This window comes from Fundulus heteroclitus, unplaced genomic scaffold (assembly GCF_011125445.2).
Source record: "Fundulus heteroclitus isolate FHET01 unplaced genomic scaffold, MU-UCD_Fhet_4.1 scaffold_899, whole genome shotgun sequence".
Taxonomy (NCBI): Eukaryota; Metazoa; Chordata; class Actinopteri; order Cyprinodontiformes; family Fundulidae; genus Fundulus; species Fundulus heteroclitus.
In genome coordinates, this window is record NW_023397360.1 from 1 (window position 1) to 14569 (window position 14569).

Consider the following 14569-nt stretch of genomic DNA (forward strand, 5'->3'; position numbering starts at 1 on the left):
GCAAGAAGGGTCTGGACATGAATGTGTGAAAGTCTCATGCCTGCACATAAAACGGTTTAGGAGTAGCGACGATGTAAAAACATGTGTCGCTTGGGAACGTCAGGTGTGATTTTTCACCACACCTCCATAGAAAATCAATGGAGAGCTTTTAGGTTTCGTGGTGCTCTTGGGTGATTTGTGAAAAATCTATAGATCCCACACCAATGAGGGCTACATTTTCAGAATCCAGACAAAAATTCCTACGTTTTGATGTATAATTTATGTGGATAGGTTGAAAATTGAGCGAGTGAGAAGAAGTTGTTCGGAGAAGAAGAATTAGTTGAATTTCTAGAGTGCGCATTCTACCAACTGCCACTTGACAACCATAGCAACGCATGTTATTTGCTGAATTTCTTGAAAAGCCAAAATTATTTTAAGGAGGTACTATATGAAAATGGTAAAAGATATGAAAAATCTGAAATATGCCATAAGAGCTGAAAGATATCACTACATTTTAAAAGTTGAATGACGTTTCTAGCTGAAAGTAGGCTGAAGCAGTAAGCTGTCAAAAAGCTGAAATATTTGAAGAATTTGAAGGATTCTCCATTCATTTTCAATGAGAGCAAAAACTCACAAAAAGTTGAATATTTTAAATATTATAAAAGTTATAATTACCAAAAGTCATAGCAGTAATGTCCTGAAGGAGCTGAACGTTTTGATACCAGAATGGTTGAAATCGATTGAAAAATGCGGAACGAGAAAGACATCGAAAAACGTACGGAATAATAATAATAAAGAAAAACAGGAAAACAATAAGTGAGACTGCTGTATAGCATTCTCACTGATTAAAAGGTGTTCTTTTGTGCTTAAAATATAAAAAATTGTAAATGTGACAATCCCATCTCAAAAATATTTCCGTCGCTCTGTAGGTGCTGGGAAACTTTACACAAACGTTTTTTTCTGTCATAAGGGATTTAGCAAAAGAACACGCCAGTTTCAACAGTTTTACGGCTGGTTTAATAAAGTTCCATTCAGTGTGTGTGTGTGTGTGGGGGGGGCGGGGGTCGACACGCGGAGTTTACAAGACTCTTCATTTTGCACTGGATGACATTATAGGTGGTGGAACAAATTTGAGCGACTGCTACCTTTTGTGGCAATGGTGTTACTGCGTGCTTTGCAAATTACCGCATTTTGCTCGACATACTTCTTGTGAAATCCAAACTACGGCAGGAAACGCTCGCTGTCGGCGTAGCTCTATGGAGCCAGATGGGTTTCGATATTCACAAATGCACAAAAAGATCCACACACACAGGACAAGATCCACGCATGCAAAGCCCGATTCATGCAAGCACAAAAAAACCCACAAATGCACAAAAAAATCCACACACACACAGGACAAGATCCACGCATGCAAAGCCCGATTCATTCAAGCACAAAAAAAACACAAATGCACAAAAAAATCCACACACACACAGGACAAGATTGACGCATGCACAGGCCCGATTCATGCAAGCACAAAAAAATCCACGCGTGTGTTACACAGGGGAAAATATGTTTCTTTTGTATTTCTTTTCAGTTGTTTGTTGTGTTTTGCATGCTTGGATTGTTTTGGTTTTTCTGCTTTCCCCTTTAACAACCCAAACACACTGGGCTGAGGCTGGTTGACTGAGGAGGCAGAGCTCACTAATTGCACAGCTGCGCCCAGGTGTCAGCAGAGGCTTATAAAAGGAGCTTGAAGAGAAGGGCAGGCAGAAGCTGACCCTGCAGGAGAACGACACACTGCCGAGCAGAGGAGCAGGTGGGATCTGCGTGCCAGAACAGACGGCCTAGTACAGAGGATCAGGGCAGAGGGAGCCTCCGCCCGCGCCTGTAAGTAGCACTCTGCTTTGGAATAAAGTATTGGTCGGATGAAAGTCCTTCAAGAGGATCTTGGAGCAGAGAGGCTGGCGTCTTCCTACTTGTTTCTTTCAGCTGGGGATCGAAGAAGGTGTGCTGCAGACGGGTGGCCTCCACCAGAAGCATCATTTCTAAGCGGAGCTCAACCCCTGGTCCTAGTTGGTGACTTTTAAGACAATTGGTGAATTGTTGTTTTTAAAGGAAGAAGAAAAGGACTCTTTTATGGTGCCACTATTGCTGTGACTGTCCTTCTGTGGAAGAAATCATCTTGAACTGGACTGTTTCACTGGTTGGGTTCTTGAGTTGTTTGCTCCCCCTTGTGATCAAGACAGAGCGTGGGGCCATATTGGCCACACGTGCACAAAAATCCACACACAGAACAAGACCCACACATCCACAGCTCTAAGCTTTAAACCTCACAGCATTTGTGTGTGGATTTTTGAGACTGTCCTGCTGTCTCGGGATTCACACAAGCATTTTTTTTTAAAATAGAGAGTGGTTTGCAACCAATCAGAAGCCTCCCTTGTATAAGCCAATCACTGCAAAGTACTCCACGTGAGGTGACTTACTCATAAGCCAATCACATTCAACCTGTTCAAGAAGCGCGTACTATGAGCACAATGTGCTCTCAGCCTTCAGCGGGCAGCAGCCGTTTGTCTCCCTCTCTCTCCGCAAGTGTTTGCTCATGAGCTTCAAGTGTCCGCCTCCACCCCCCGGCCTCAGAGCTGACGTCGAAAGCCGCCTCTCTGCTCCCTTCAAGTCGCTCCGGATCCGCCTGCAGCGCTCCTTCGTCTCTGAGCTCCCAACATCTAACTCCGCGGGCCTCTTCCGTCTGATCTCCAGCGGCCAGCATTCCCTCCGAGCTCTCATCGGCCTCGCCGTTACCTGCTTCTCCTGTGCTCTGACGATTCGCCTCTGGTGCCCATGTCCCGCCAGCCCTCTGGCGGATAGGGCGGTAAAGTTGGATATTAAAGCTCCGCGGAATCAGCGTTATCTCGCTCACGGTTGATCCGGCTGATGGACCCCGATTTGGGCCAGCGTCTCTCAGCTGCTCCCTCCTCTCACACGCTGTGGGAAGCAAGCACTCTTGAGAAATAAAAATCAATAAATTCCATCTCTTGTGATCAGCTAAGATAAAACGAATATAAAATCATGCCAATAAATAACATCTGTAAGGCACACTTGTTTTTATTCCATTTCAATCTATGTTAATTTTTTAAAGATATTTGTAAAGACCAAAGTTGGGATTTTTCTTCAATAGCTCCCTGGTCATGTGACTTACTGACTTAAAACCTGTGTTAAATTGTTCTATATTAGCCTGATGGGCCACACATTTTAATTCCATTTTAAGCCTTTTTATATTTTAAGATTTATAATTAAATATTTCTTCAATAGCTTCCAGGTCACTGACTCCAAACCTGTGAAATTGTTATACTACTTTAGCCAGATGAGGCAACAACATCAAGGCTGTGCCTTAAATATCTTTAAAAAATTAAACTGGATTTTTGTGCACGTGTGGATTTTTTTGTGCACGTATGTATTTTTTTGTGCACGCGTGGATTTTTTTGTGCTTGCATGAATCGGGCCTGTGCATGCGTCGATCTTGTCCTGTGTGTGTGTGGATTTTTTTGTGCATTTGTGTTTTTTTTTTTTTGTGCTTGCATGAATCGGGCTTTGCATGCGTGGATCTTGTCCTGTGTGTGTGTGGATTTTTTTGTGCATTTGTGAATATCGAGACCCATCTGTCTCCATATAGCTCTCGCTATCTCGTCAACGCAGGTAAGCGTACGTAGTATGAAGGTAATTTTGTTCCAATACTATTTGTGCATTGTAAGTGTGAATTTGAAGTTGTAGAGGGAGTTAAATTCTAAGTTTTGTATTTGTAGAATAAAAAAAAAATAATTACAAGTACAATTTTTTTTACACCTCTTCAAATAATTTTTTTTCCTCTACACAAATACAAATCAATAATTTACAACTGCACAAATCTGCTGCTGTGAGTCACAAATTCAATGTTACAAGTTACGCCTTCATTTTCACTTTTGACACAAACGTGGCGCCGGTAAAAATGATTTGTAACTTGTGGGTAGTACCCTTGATTGGACAGCAGGGGGCGCTGCCTGCTCCGTCAGTCTGTACCAACCAGAAGTACACTGCCTTGTTGCCTTTTAAGTACCCTGCACGCATAGACATCATATACGTAGACGCGTCATAGGGCGCAGGTTCGCACGTCAACGTCACCGCCATATTGTATGTGGCAGAAAAAAGTCGAGTTCTGTTATTGTGAACGTGAATCAGAAAAGATGCCTCATTCCTGTGCTGCAATAAATACACACACACACGCATATATATATATATATATATATATATATATATATATATATATATATATATATATATATATATGTATGTATGTGTGTTTATGTGTTATGAATATAAGGATAAATTTGTTAAATCTAAACATTGTGGTCTTCATTATTTCATAAACCCGTGTCACATGTGAACCTTTAGGAACAGACTTTTTGGGTGAGTATTAAAGAGGTAAAATTAATAATATGAGGGGAAAAAAGTCCTAAAGTAAAAATAAACTAACAAACACAAAAGTGATAATGTTATGATAAAAACATTATATTATGAGAATTAAGGGGGAACATTTCCAGAAAAATCACAGTTTGCAGAATTATTTCACTCCTGGAGTAATAGGGCCAGGTTAGATTATTTTAAATATTTTTATTCTTAAGGAGAATAAATTCAGGAGGATGAAGCTAAAGGGATACGAAAATAAACTTGTAATATTACCAAAAAAAAATACTACGAATACAAAGTATATTCAGAGATTAAAGTCCCTCTGATACTGTTTAAGTGACTGAGTAACTGCAGATTTGCCACATTTAAGATGGCGGACGCTCTGACGCATCGCAGCATAGGCAGAACCCGCCCAATGACGCGTCTACTCTTATATTATGTCTATGCCCTGCACGCATATGCCTTGGAACACAGACATCATATACGTAGACGCGTCATAGGGCGCAGGTTCGCACGTCAACGTCACCGCCACATTGTATGTGGCAGAAAAAAGTTCAGTTCTGTTATTGTGAATGTGGATCAGAGAAGATCCCTCATTCCTGTGCTGCAATAAATACACACACACACACATATACATATGCATATATATATATATATATATATATATATATATATATATATATATATATATATATATATATATATATATATATATATATATATATATATTTGTGTGTGTATATGTTATGAGGATCGATTTGTTAAATCTAAACATTGTTGTCTTCATTATTTCATAAAACCGTGTCACTTGTGAACCTTTAGGAACAGACTTTTTGGGTGAGTATTAAAGAGGTAAAATTAATAAAATGAGAGAAAAAAGTCCTAGGTCAATAAAGTAAAAATAAACAAACAAACACAAAAGTGATAATGTTATGATAAAAACATCATATCATGAGAATTAAGGGGGAAAATTTCCAGAATACACACAGTTTGCAGAATTATTTCACTCCTGGAGTAATAGGGCCAGGTTAGATTATTTTAAATATTTGTATTCTTTAGGAGAATAAATTCAGGAGAATAAAGCTAAAGGGATACGAAAATAAACTTGTAATATTACAAAAAAAAAAAAAATACTATGAATACAAAGTATATTCAGAGATTAAAGTCCCTCCGATACTGTTTAAGTGACTGAGTAACTGCAGATTTGCCACATTTAAGATGGCGGACGCTCTGACGCATCGCAGCATTGGGCAGAACCCGCCCAACGACGCGTCTACTTTTATATTATGTCTATGCCTTGGAAGGACGCAGCTGTCACTGTCATAAACAAAGCCATGTTTTTCTACCCTGTCACTACAATTTAGAAACGAAAAACCAGAAAAATTTAATGTAAAAAAACCGCCCGTTTTTGGATTTCGCCAGTTCATTTTCCATTTTCTCCTTCGGATTAAAAGATAAAGACGGTTTCACGGCTGGCCCGGAAGTGCAGGAAAATATTTCAAAATAAAAGCATTGATGTAACATAATGGAAGCCTGAAGAAAAAATAATAATGAAGCGTAGAGATGTCTTTTGAATAAAAAAAGGACAGTTTAACGTTGCAACATGATAGTTTATTGTAGAGACGTGAGCTTTATTACATTATTGAGTGTTTTATTAGTGGAACATGAAACATAAAAGCAAATCACATGCTGTAAACTAAAAATATAGAAGCAAAGTTTATTTTTCTCATCAAGCAAAACCCACCTTCACTATAGGATTACTGTCTATATGTGTCTTAATTTTAGTGAACAGTACATATTTTTGAAGCTAACAGAGAAATGAAGATTTTTTTATTGATTTAATTGATTTATCTTTACTCACAAATAAATACAAATACTGCCACGGTTATAAGTTATTTAAATGATTTAAATTTAAATCCCTTCACAACCCCCCTTTCAGTGAAGCGGCTGAAAATGTAGATCTCAAAATTTCACTGAGATGACAGATCAATATGTTTCATAATAAACAGGCCCTGATCAGTATTTCATAGTTTTTAATGTCTCTTCCTTTATTGTTTTCACACAGGTAAATTCTACTTTCACATTGATACACTGGAATTAATGTCAAACCAAAAAGTATGTGCTTTGTTGTTTTATTATTTTATGTATAGCGTAATGATTTTGTACACTTTTCATTTAGTTAATTCCTTTCTAACATCACCACGCTGTGGATTAAGTAGCTTTTAAGAGCTTTTTAAAAAACATGTTTTGTTAAGATGTCTTGCAAACGAATGATGCTAAGAATTTAGTATTTCATTAATTGAGCACAAATTCTTAAAGAAAGTCATTCATAATTGCAAAGAGGATGAAAATGTATGCATGTCAGATTTTATTTTATTTTTTACAAAAAAATTGGAAAAGTGTGCCTATCATTGATATGTAAGTGTTGAATATCCAGACCTAGTCAACAAATTGAGTTGCAGAAAAAGTTATCTCTTTTTAACGAGATACAAATCCTGAATTTATTCATTAGGTCTGGCAGTAAAAACACTCTGGTTCATTTATATTGAGGCTGCCTAAATTTAAACTTTACAGAACTACCTAATCCTGCAATTACAGCTGTAAGTCTTTTGGGGATATTTCTCTATGGATTTGCCATTGTATGTCTAGAGACTCAGTCATTTTGACCATTCTTCCTTGCAACATTATTGTTTATCTCTTTTTCTATCATCATGAAATCTACATCTGTTTCCAGTAAGGACAGCTGGAGACACTTGCATAAGTGTCTGGTTCTACACGAAAAGTATTCAAATCATTAATTTTAAGAAGAAACAATTGAAAAATATTTTGTAGTTTGACATGTTATAAAGCAGATTAACAAATGTCAGATATCCGACAGAAACTTAGCAAAAATGTCAACATTGTCTAGCTATCCTTTCCTGTTATGTTTACAGTACCAACTGAAAGAAAGTTTATTTCCTATATAAAAAACGAAGACAAATATCCTTGCAAGAAATGAAATTAAATAATTAGCATTCTTTTCACTTGAAGGACTTTTTTGTTGCAGTCAGAACCCTGATCAGACAAACCTGCTACATTTCCTTTGATTCAACAGTAAGAACTACACAGAAGCATTGAAAAAAATTTTTCACTTGTAAATGTTTAGGAAGACGGTAAAACAACAACAAAATCAGCAGCACGTCCAAAGATGTAAAGTACTGACGTGTTGCCAAGTGACAAAACTAGACTGGGGAAAAACTATCAGACCTAAATCAAAGAGAAAGCTATGGAAATATAAAAATATAACCTACCTTCAGTGTACCCAAATAACATCCCGATAATCAGGGCATGTCGGAAGGGGAATGTTGGGCAAATTATCCTCCCGTGTGAACCTGGCATTAGCCATTTAGAAGCAACACAATGATATTTACATATTTTTTTCCATAAATTGTAAAACTTAAAAACCCATCTGTCTTAGTGGTACAGGTGTCAAAAGTATTCACATCTATTACTCAAGTAGAACTATAAATACAAGGGTTTAAAAATACTTCGACAGAATTATCAACTCAAACCTTTTGCTCAAGTAAAAGTATAAAAGTAACAGATATGAAAGTTCTTAAAGTATTAAAGTAGAAGTAATTCTTCTACATATTGTTCTTCTTCTTGCGTTTTTGTTGGGATGTTTGGCAAACAACTTGGTGCACTACTGCCTGCAACCACAATCTAAATCACTCTGTTCATGTAGTGCCATTTATTTAAAAACATTTTTTACTGAGTCCTTCAAAACCTTGGAAAAGCGATGACCTCTGCGTATAAATTGTAATTATGCATCTTTTTGTGAAATAATCTTTAAGAGCTCGGTTTTTAGGAAATATCTCAAATTAGCTATATGTATCCCATCTCAGTCTCTTGAACCTTTCCAGTGTTCAGAAAAATCCTTTTTATGCTAAAAAAAAAAAATCTAACCGCTGCAATCAATATTGACAACTGGAAGTTAAGAAGCTGTGACCTTTTCAGGTTCAGACATTTTCAATCCTTTAGTTCTGCTTAATTAAAGAACAAAGAGCAGCTATAGAAATATTTGAGGCAGTGTAGCCAACTGTGACTGTATTAGAGAAAAGGCTCAATAAAAACTGTTTGCAATAAATTCTTATTTTAAACAATCCTTACATCCCAGCAGAAAATAATTCTAAAGATTTCTTAGAAGCCTCACATTATTATGACATTCATGCTCAGGAAGAGTGAATATGAACATAATTTACCCTCTAAGCACAAAGCACAGTTCACATTAGTCAGACAGCAGGTATCATGAAGGAACGCTATTCCTTCATGTCAATAGACGTTTTAAACCATTTCAGTTTTTTCACTTCTGGCCTTTTTTATTGTTATTTTGTGTTTTTCTCAAACAGGAATAACTTACAAAAGCATTTTTCTTTTACCAAAGAATCTAGCATCGTCTTCTAACTGGTTCTCTCCTTAAACATTGTGTTGTATGATTTAAACGTAATAGTTCATCATTATAACGCACAAGTCTGGCTCTTTAATCATAAACATAAAAATGTCTCTGTACATCTGTGATTTAACCCCGGTGCTAGCAGAGGAGGCGGCTGTATTCAGATAGGGCCGAAGACTTTTTAACACCATCCCAGATACGAGCGGCATAGTGAAACCTGGAAAGAAGAACAAAGACATAAATGTAGCAGAAAGTAGGTTTAAAAAAAGAGAAGAAGAGAAGATCTGCAGGTCCATGTTAACACTCGATGTGGTTATCATTACTACTTTAATTAAAGTATCATTGATTTACATTTAAAAAAATAATCCCTTAAAAACCAATACATTCTGAATTAATATCAAAAGACAGAATTCTGGATCATTTCCTAATAAAATCTGTTTTTTGGGACACAATTTATACTTTAAAACATTGTGAGAAGTCCTTTTCTAGACTTGAACTGCTCTATTTTTGCACAGACGTATAAAAATATCAGTAACTGTTTAAATAAAAACACAATACTGGCATACAGTTTTGATATTTACCAGTTTTTCTCAGTGAGAATGGTGTGTGACAGCTGACAGCGAGGCATGGCCAGGATTTGGCTGCGGAGCTTCGAAACCATGGTGGAGAACGTGGGGTGACCTCTGTAACCGGGCAGCAGAGAGAACAGCGGGTATGTTCCTGCCCCTAAATACAGTCAAAAATAAACAATTTCATTTTTTTCTAGTTTGTCAGCTGTGCTAACATATAGAAAAACTCATACTTAAGTCAGGCTTACAGAACAGCGCCTTTTTCCAATCTACACCTGTCTAACCAGATCTCCTTGCTTCTGATACCAGCTTACACTGCCCTCAAGAGGCCAATGCCAAAAACACAGACTGTGAACACGTGGCTGGGGGCTGCTCTCTCTAAGTTCCAGTACAGCTTTGATAAAACTGAGCTGTTTTATCAAAGCAGACTCTTCTTTGTTACCCCCAGCCCTGCTTAGACGGTGTCAGAGTTAAAAAAAAAAAAAAAAACATTTCCCCACCAAAAAGCCCTAGATGACGAGCAGAGTGAAAATGCTCCTGGGAAAAGGCAACACTGCCTTCTCGAGAACTGTGCAGTTTTGCCAGAGCAAATATAAAGTAGAATTGAGGACCATCCGACCATCAACAACCAGCACAAGAGGTAGCAGGAGATCTAGCAGATTACCAACTTCAGGGGAAATAAAACACTCATGGGGATCCATAATTGGCAGATAGGTCGAACCACTTGTTTGAGGTTAGAACCCCCGCCCTCTGCTACCCTCACCAGTATCCACCGCCCATCCCGTTACTCTGCAGGACCAGGTTGTGAAACGTCTGCTGAGGTTACTTAAGCCAATTAAATCTACTCGCCCTGATGGTGTACCAAGGCACTTCAGGCCTGTTCAAACCAACTTGCAGGAGCTTTACACAAATAATCCCCCTGACCTCTCTGTCATTTCAGAAAGTGAAACTCGTAAATTATATAGAATCATTACACATAGATGGCTATATTCCAAGCTTTTGTTTCTTGTAATTAGGAAAATTATGGCTAACAGATAATAAAGACTCAAAATTCAGTGTATCAGAAAATATGAGTACAGACGTGTGGTAGAAAAGGTGAAGCAGCAACAGGGAGAACCACTTCACAAAGAGTGGACTGAGGCTGGAGTCGGTGCATCAAGAGTCACCACAGAAAGACGAATACTAGAGTGGAGCTTCCAGTGTTGCACTCCTCATGTCAAGCCACTCCTGAACCAGAGACAACAACAGAAGCATCTTACCTGGGCTAAGGAGAAATTAACTGGACTGTGGCTCAATGGTCCAAGGTCCTGTTTTCAGATGAATGTCAATGCAGCATTTCATTTGGAAACTGAGGTCACAGAGTCTGCAGGAAGAGTGGAGAGCCACAGAACCCACGTTGCTGGAAGTCTAGGGTGCTGATAAGCTGTATTGAGATGCTGATTTTATTTTCCATGCTGCCAAAGGTACCAAAAGTCAGTTCAATGACCATGGTGTTCCTGTTCTTGATTGGCCAGCAAACTCCCCTGAGCTGAACCCCATAGAAAATCTATAGGCTGTTGTCAAGAGGAAGCTGTGTTACCCCAGACCTGACAAGGCAGATGACCTGAAGGCACCTATCAAATCATCTGGGCTTGCATAACACATAAGCAGGGCCACAGGCTGACTGCATCCTTGCCACGGCACATTGACACGGTAATTCATGCAAGAGGAGGCCCACCCAACTGTTGAGGGCATAGTAATGGACATACTTTTCAGAAGTCTGACATCCGTGCTTAAAACCTTTTTTTTTTTTATTGGGTTAATGAGATCGTCTAATTTTCTGAGACACTGAATTTAGAGTTTTCATTATCTGTAAGCCATAATTATCAAAATTACATGAAACAAAGGCTTGGAATATATCACTATGTGTAATAACTAGTTAATATTTAAGTTTCACTTTCTGAAATGACTAATATTGAACTTTAACGCAATATACTGCTTTTTTAGACGAACATGTACACATAGAACAGACTTAAAATAATTCTAGTGTCTAATTTTAATCATATTTATTCCTTTATTGTAGTTTATGATATTGTTTGTTTTTGTGATTACTGTGTATTTGCAAGTATTGTATGAATGTGACATGCATTGAAGGAGCAGCACTCGACTTTTTGTTGCAGGCTGTTATTAATGAAAATAAAGCCATCGGTTTAGATCAACATTTGATTTTTATTGGGCGCAACTGTTTTTTTTTTTTTTTTAACCAACCTGCTTTGTTCAGATCCTCCCCATCATGTTCTTGAACCGGAAGCAGAAACATGTTGACTTCGGTGTCCAGGTATTCCTGCGCCAGGCCTGGAAAGATGCTGCAGTCCAACATGGACAATGTACCTGAGAAGAAAATTGTATACTCGATTAAAAGCATTAATAAACTTATACAACCCCTCTTAAAGCTGACACACCGTTTCTTGGCATGATATCTATATCTGTGTCTCGTACAAAATCCTTTGCACCCTGGTTTAGCAGCCTAAGGCAATGTCTCTTTCTACAGCCTTGAAACACAAAACAAATATGCAAACGTGTGAGCGGGGTTATTAGTGCCTTAGATTAGCTTTTTGGATTATGAAACAGTTTGCATCATTAATTACGATAAAGAAGATCAAAATAATTACCATTGGTTGGTATTGGCTTAATCTCTTGACTGATATGAAAACTGTGACATTTTTACACAAAGGGAGGCCAGACTATTCAGCTTCATATTGAATTTCTTCACACCTAAAAAGCCTAAATTGGACATTGTGATTTTGTTCTTGATACAGATATTTGTAGAAGATATTTGTTTAGCTTAGCACCTTTGTATTTAAGATGAGAATGTGCCATTAGTTTGTCCACCACCATATGCATGTTCTTAAAATTTCTTGGACAGAAATCTTCTCGTCTGGACTTATTCTGGAGAAAAACTAGACAAGAAGGACAAGTGAAGGTGAGACAGTCTTGGTGTCATGGATAAATCTGTTTTTTATGGAACCGTTGGTTTGTGCTTCCATAAAAAGGCCCACCTATATGAGGATAGTACTCCGCTCCGTCATCGCTGCCTGAGGAGCCGGTGCTGTCGTGACTTGCGGATGGAGTGGAGGGCTTCAGCATCTCGGCAGTCTGCAGAAACCTGCCAACAGCAACAACCATCGTCACTTTAATGTACAGAATCATGGTTAAACAGATTTAAATTAAAATACTTAACATTCCTTTAAAAACGGGCTTTCTGGTTATAGTCAGAACCACGCAGAGACAAATGTCTTCTTTTTTTTTTTTTTTGTAAGTGAAACAGAACACAAAGATAAGTGCTTACCTGTACAGGTTTATGTCGGTAAACCAGTCTTGAACCACTATAACTACGTGGCACACAGTGAACAGGAAGGCGGCGATCTGAAGGGACTGTTGGCAGATTGTGCAGTTAAAAATTAGTTGACGTGTTTGTGTGCAAAAATAAATAAATAAATGTATTAAAAAGTTAATCAAAAGGTTTGAGGTAAAAAGATCAACGGGACTGATACAAACCTGCATTTCCACATACGTGTGCGGAAGGTTGTATTCTGGAGGCAACTTTCGATCGTTGATAACGTGGTCGAGTATAAATGGACTGAGAATAGGCTAGAAAGCAAATAACGAAAAACAGATGCATTTAAACACACCTACCATTTAATTTTTCTGAAGCCTCAACCAGAGTGTGTACGAACGAGCATCTTACCTGCGTATCCAAAAAGATGACTCTCTCCTGAGTGATGAAGAAGTCAATACCTGTGCTTTGATTGCCTCCTCTTTCCTTGATTTGTTGACTCTGGGCTCTAAAGACGTAACCCCTGCAAAGAAGAACATATTGTTTCTCAAACAGTACATAGCTCATCTTCGAAAGGGTTATTTATGAGTAGGTACTAAGCTAGGGTGACCAGACGTCCCCGATTTCCGGGGACTGTCCCCGTTTTGAACCACCTGTCCCCGGCTACAGCTGTCCCCGGAAATGTCCCCGATTTTACCGAGGGGGAAATGTGTTACGGTAGCTGGTTGCGCTGCGCACACCACTAGATGGCGGTAATGATCCTGTTGGATGTCAGATGCCATTAAAACACGAAGAGGAAGAAGAAGAAAAAGAAGAAGAAGAACGCACCACTTTTAAAACAGAAGAAGAAGAAGAAGTGGAAATTCGTTGTGACAGGGGGAGCTGCCCTGTGTCATGGTAAGTATTTAGATCGCGCTGATCCTGTGATAAATGTTTGGTTTTTGTCCAGGTTAAAAATTATCAATAAAAAGTAAGACAAGACCACGAGTTGCTGCTCACATTAGTAAAAGACACTTGGATAAAATGTAACAGAATATTTGAAAACTCCTTGTGAGGCGCTAATCTAGTACACTGGTTCTCCAGGGATCAACAAGAGTTCTTCTAAAGAGGTTTTAGAACTGATTGGTGAGCTTTGGTTTATATTTCAGATAGTTATAAGTAGAGGTATTACAAGTTGTTTTGCTGATTTATGAGCATAGACTTCCAGGCTTAGGTTTAGCTTTTCTACTGCTCAGTTTGGATATATGAAAGTTTCTTATGAAAAAATAGGAGTCAGTAACAGGAGAACAGAATGAAACAAGATCTACATGATCTGAGAACGATGGAGGAAGAGATAACCACCTGTTTAATGTCCATTTATTATGTTGTTTTTGCTTGTAGCTCCTAATATTGTGGTAATTAGATTTGTAGTATTTAATCAGATGATATAATAATAAAAATAACAATAATTGGAAGTTTTCATGTTGTACATTCTAATGTTTTTGGAACTGATTTTAATTATATAATGTCTGTTTTAGAATAATGTAAGACTGATACAAGAGGAGAGCGGAAGAAGATAGGAAGTCAGAAAGGAGATTAAATGAGAATAGAGGAAAATAGCAACACTGATGGAAAGAACGATTGATAATGGAAAAAAAATACTTAGAGCATTAATTAAGTTCAAGTGATAAAGCGTTGACATGATTTAAGTGATAAAGTAACGTATTGAGTAATGTAGTGTGTGAAGTTTGCTATGTAAAACAGAGTGACTCAGGTTTGAGTTGAGAAGCCCAATGTCTAAGGATATAACCTCTTTCTGAGTCTCTGCACTGAACATGAGTTTCACTGCACTTCCCTAGCTGTGGCAGAAAG

General features: G+C 38.0%; 1 protein-coding gene across 1 annotated transcript; it reads right to left on the reverse strand.

Annotated features, from left to right (window-relative positions):
* Positions 1-5990: 5990 nt before the first annotated feature.
* On the reverse strand, positions 5991-13300 carry LOC118562373 (protein SMG9-like). Its single transcript, XM_036134686.1, has 8 exons — positions 13130-13300; positions 12940-13032; positions 12731-12816; positions 12441-12547; positions 12234-12341; positions 11650-11772; positions 9415-9559; positions 5991-9050 (listed from the first exon to the last, which is right to left on the reverse strand). The coding sequence occupies exons 1-8, from the start codon at positions 13283-13285 to the stop codon at positions 8972-8974; spliced, it is 897 nt and encodes a 298-aa protein (XP_035990579.1). The 5' UTR covers positions 13286-13300; the 3' UTR covers positions 5991-8971.
* Between the last annotated feature and the right edge of the window lie 1269 nt (positions 13301-14569).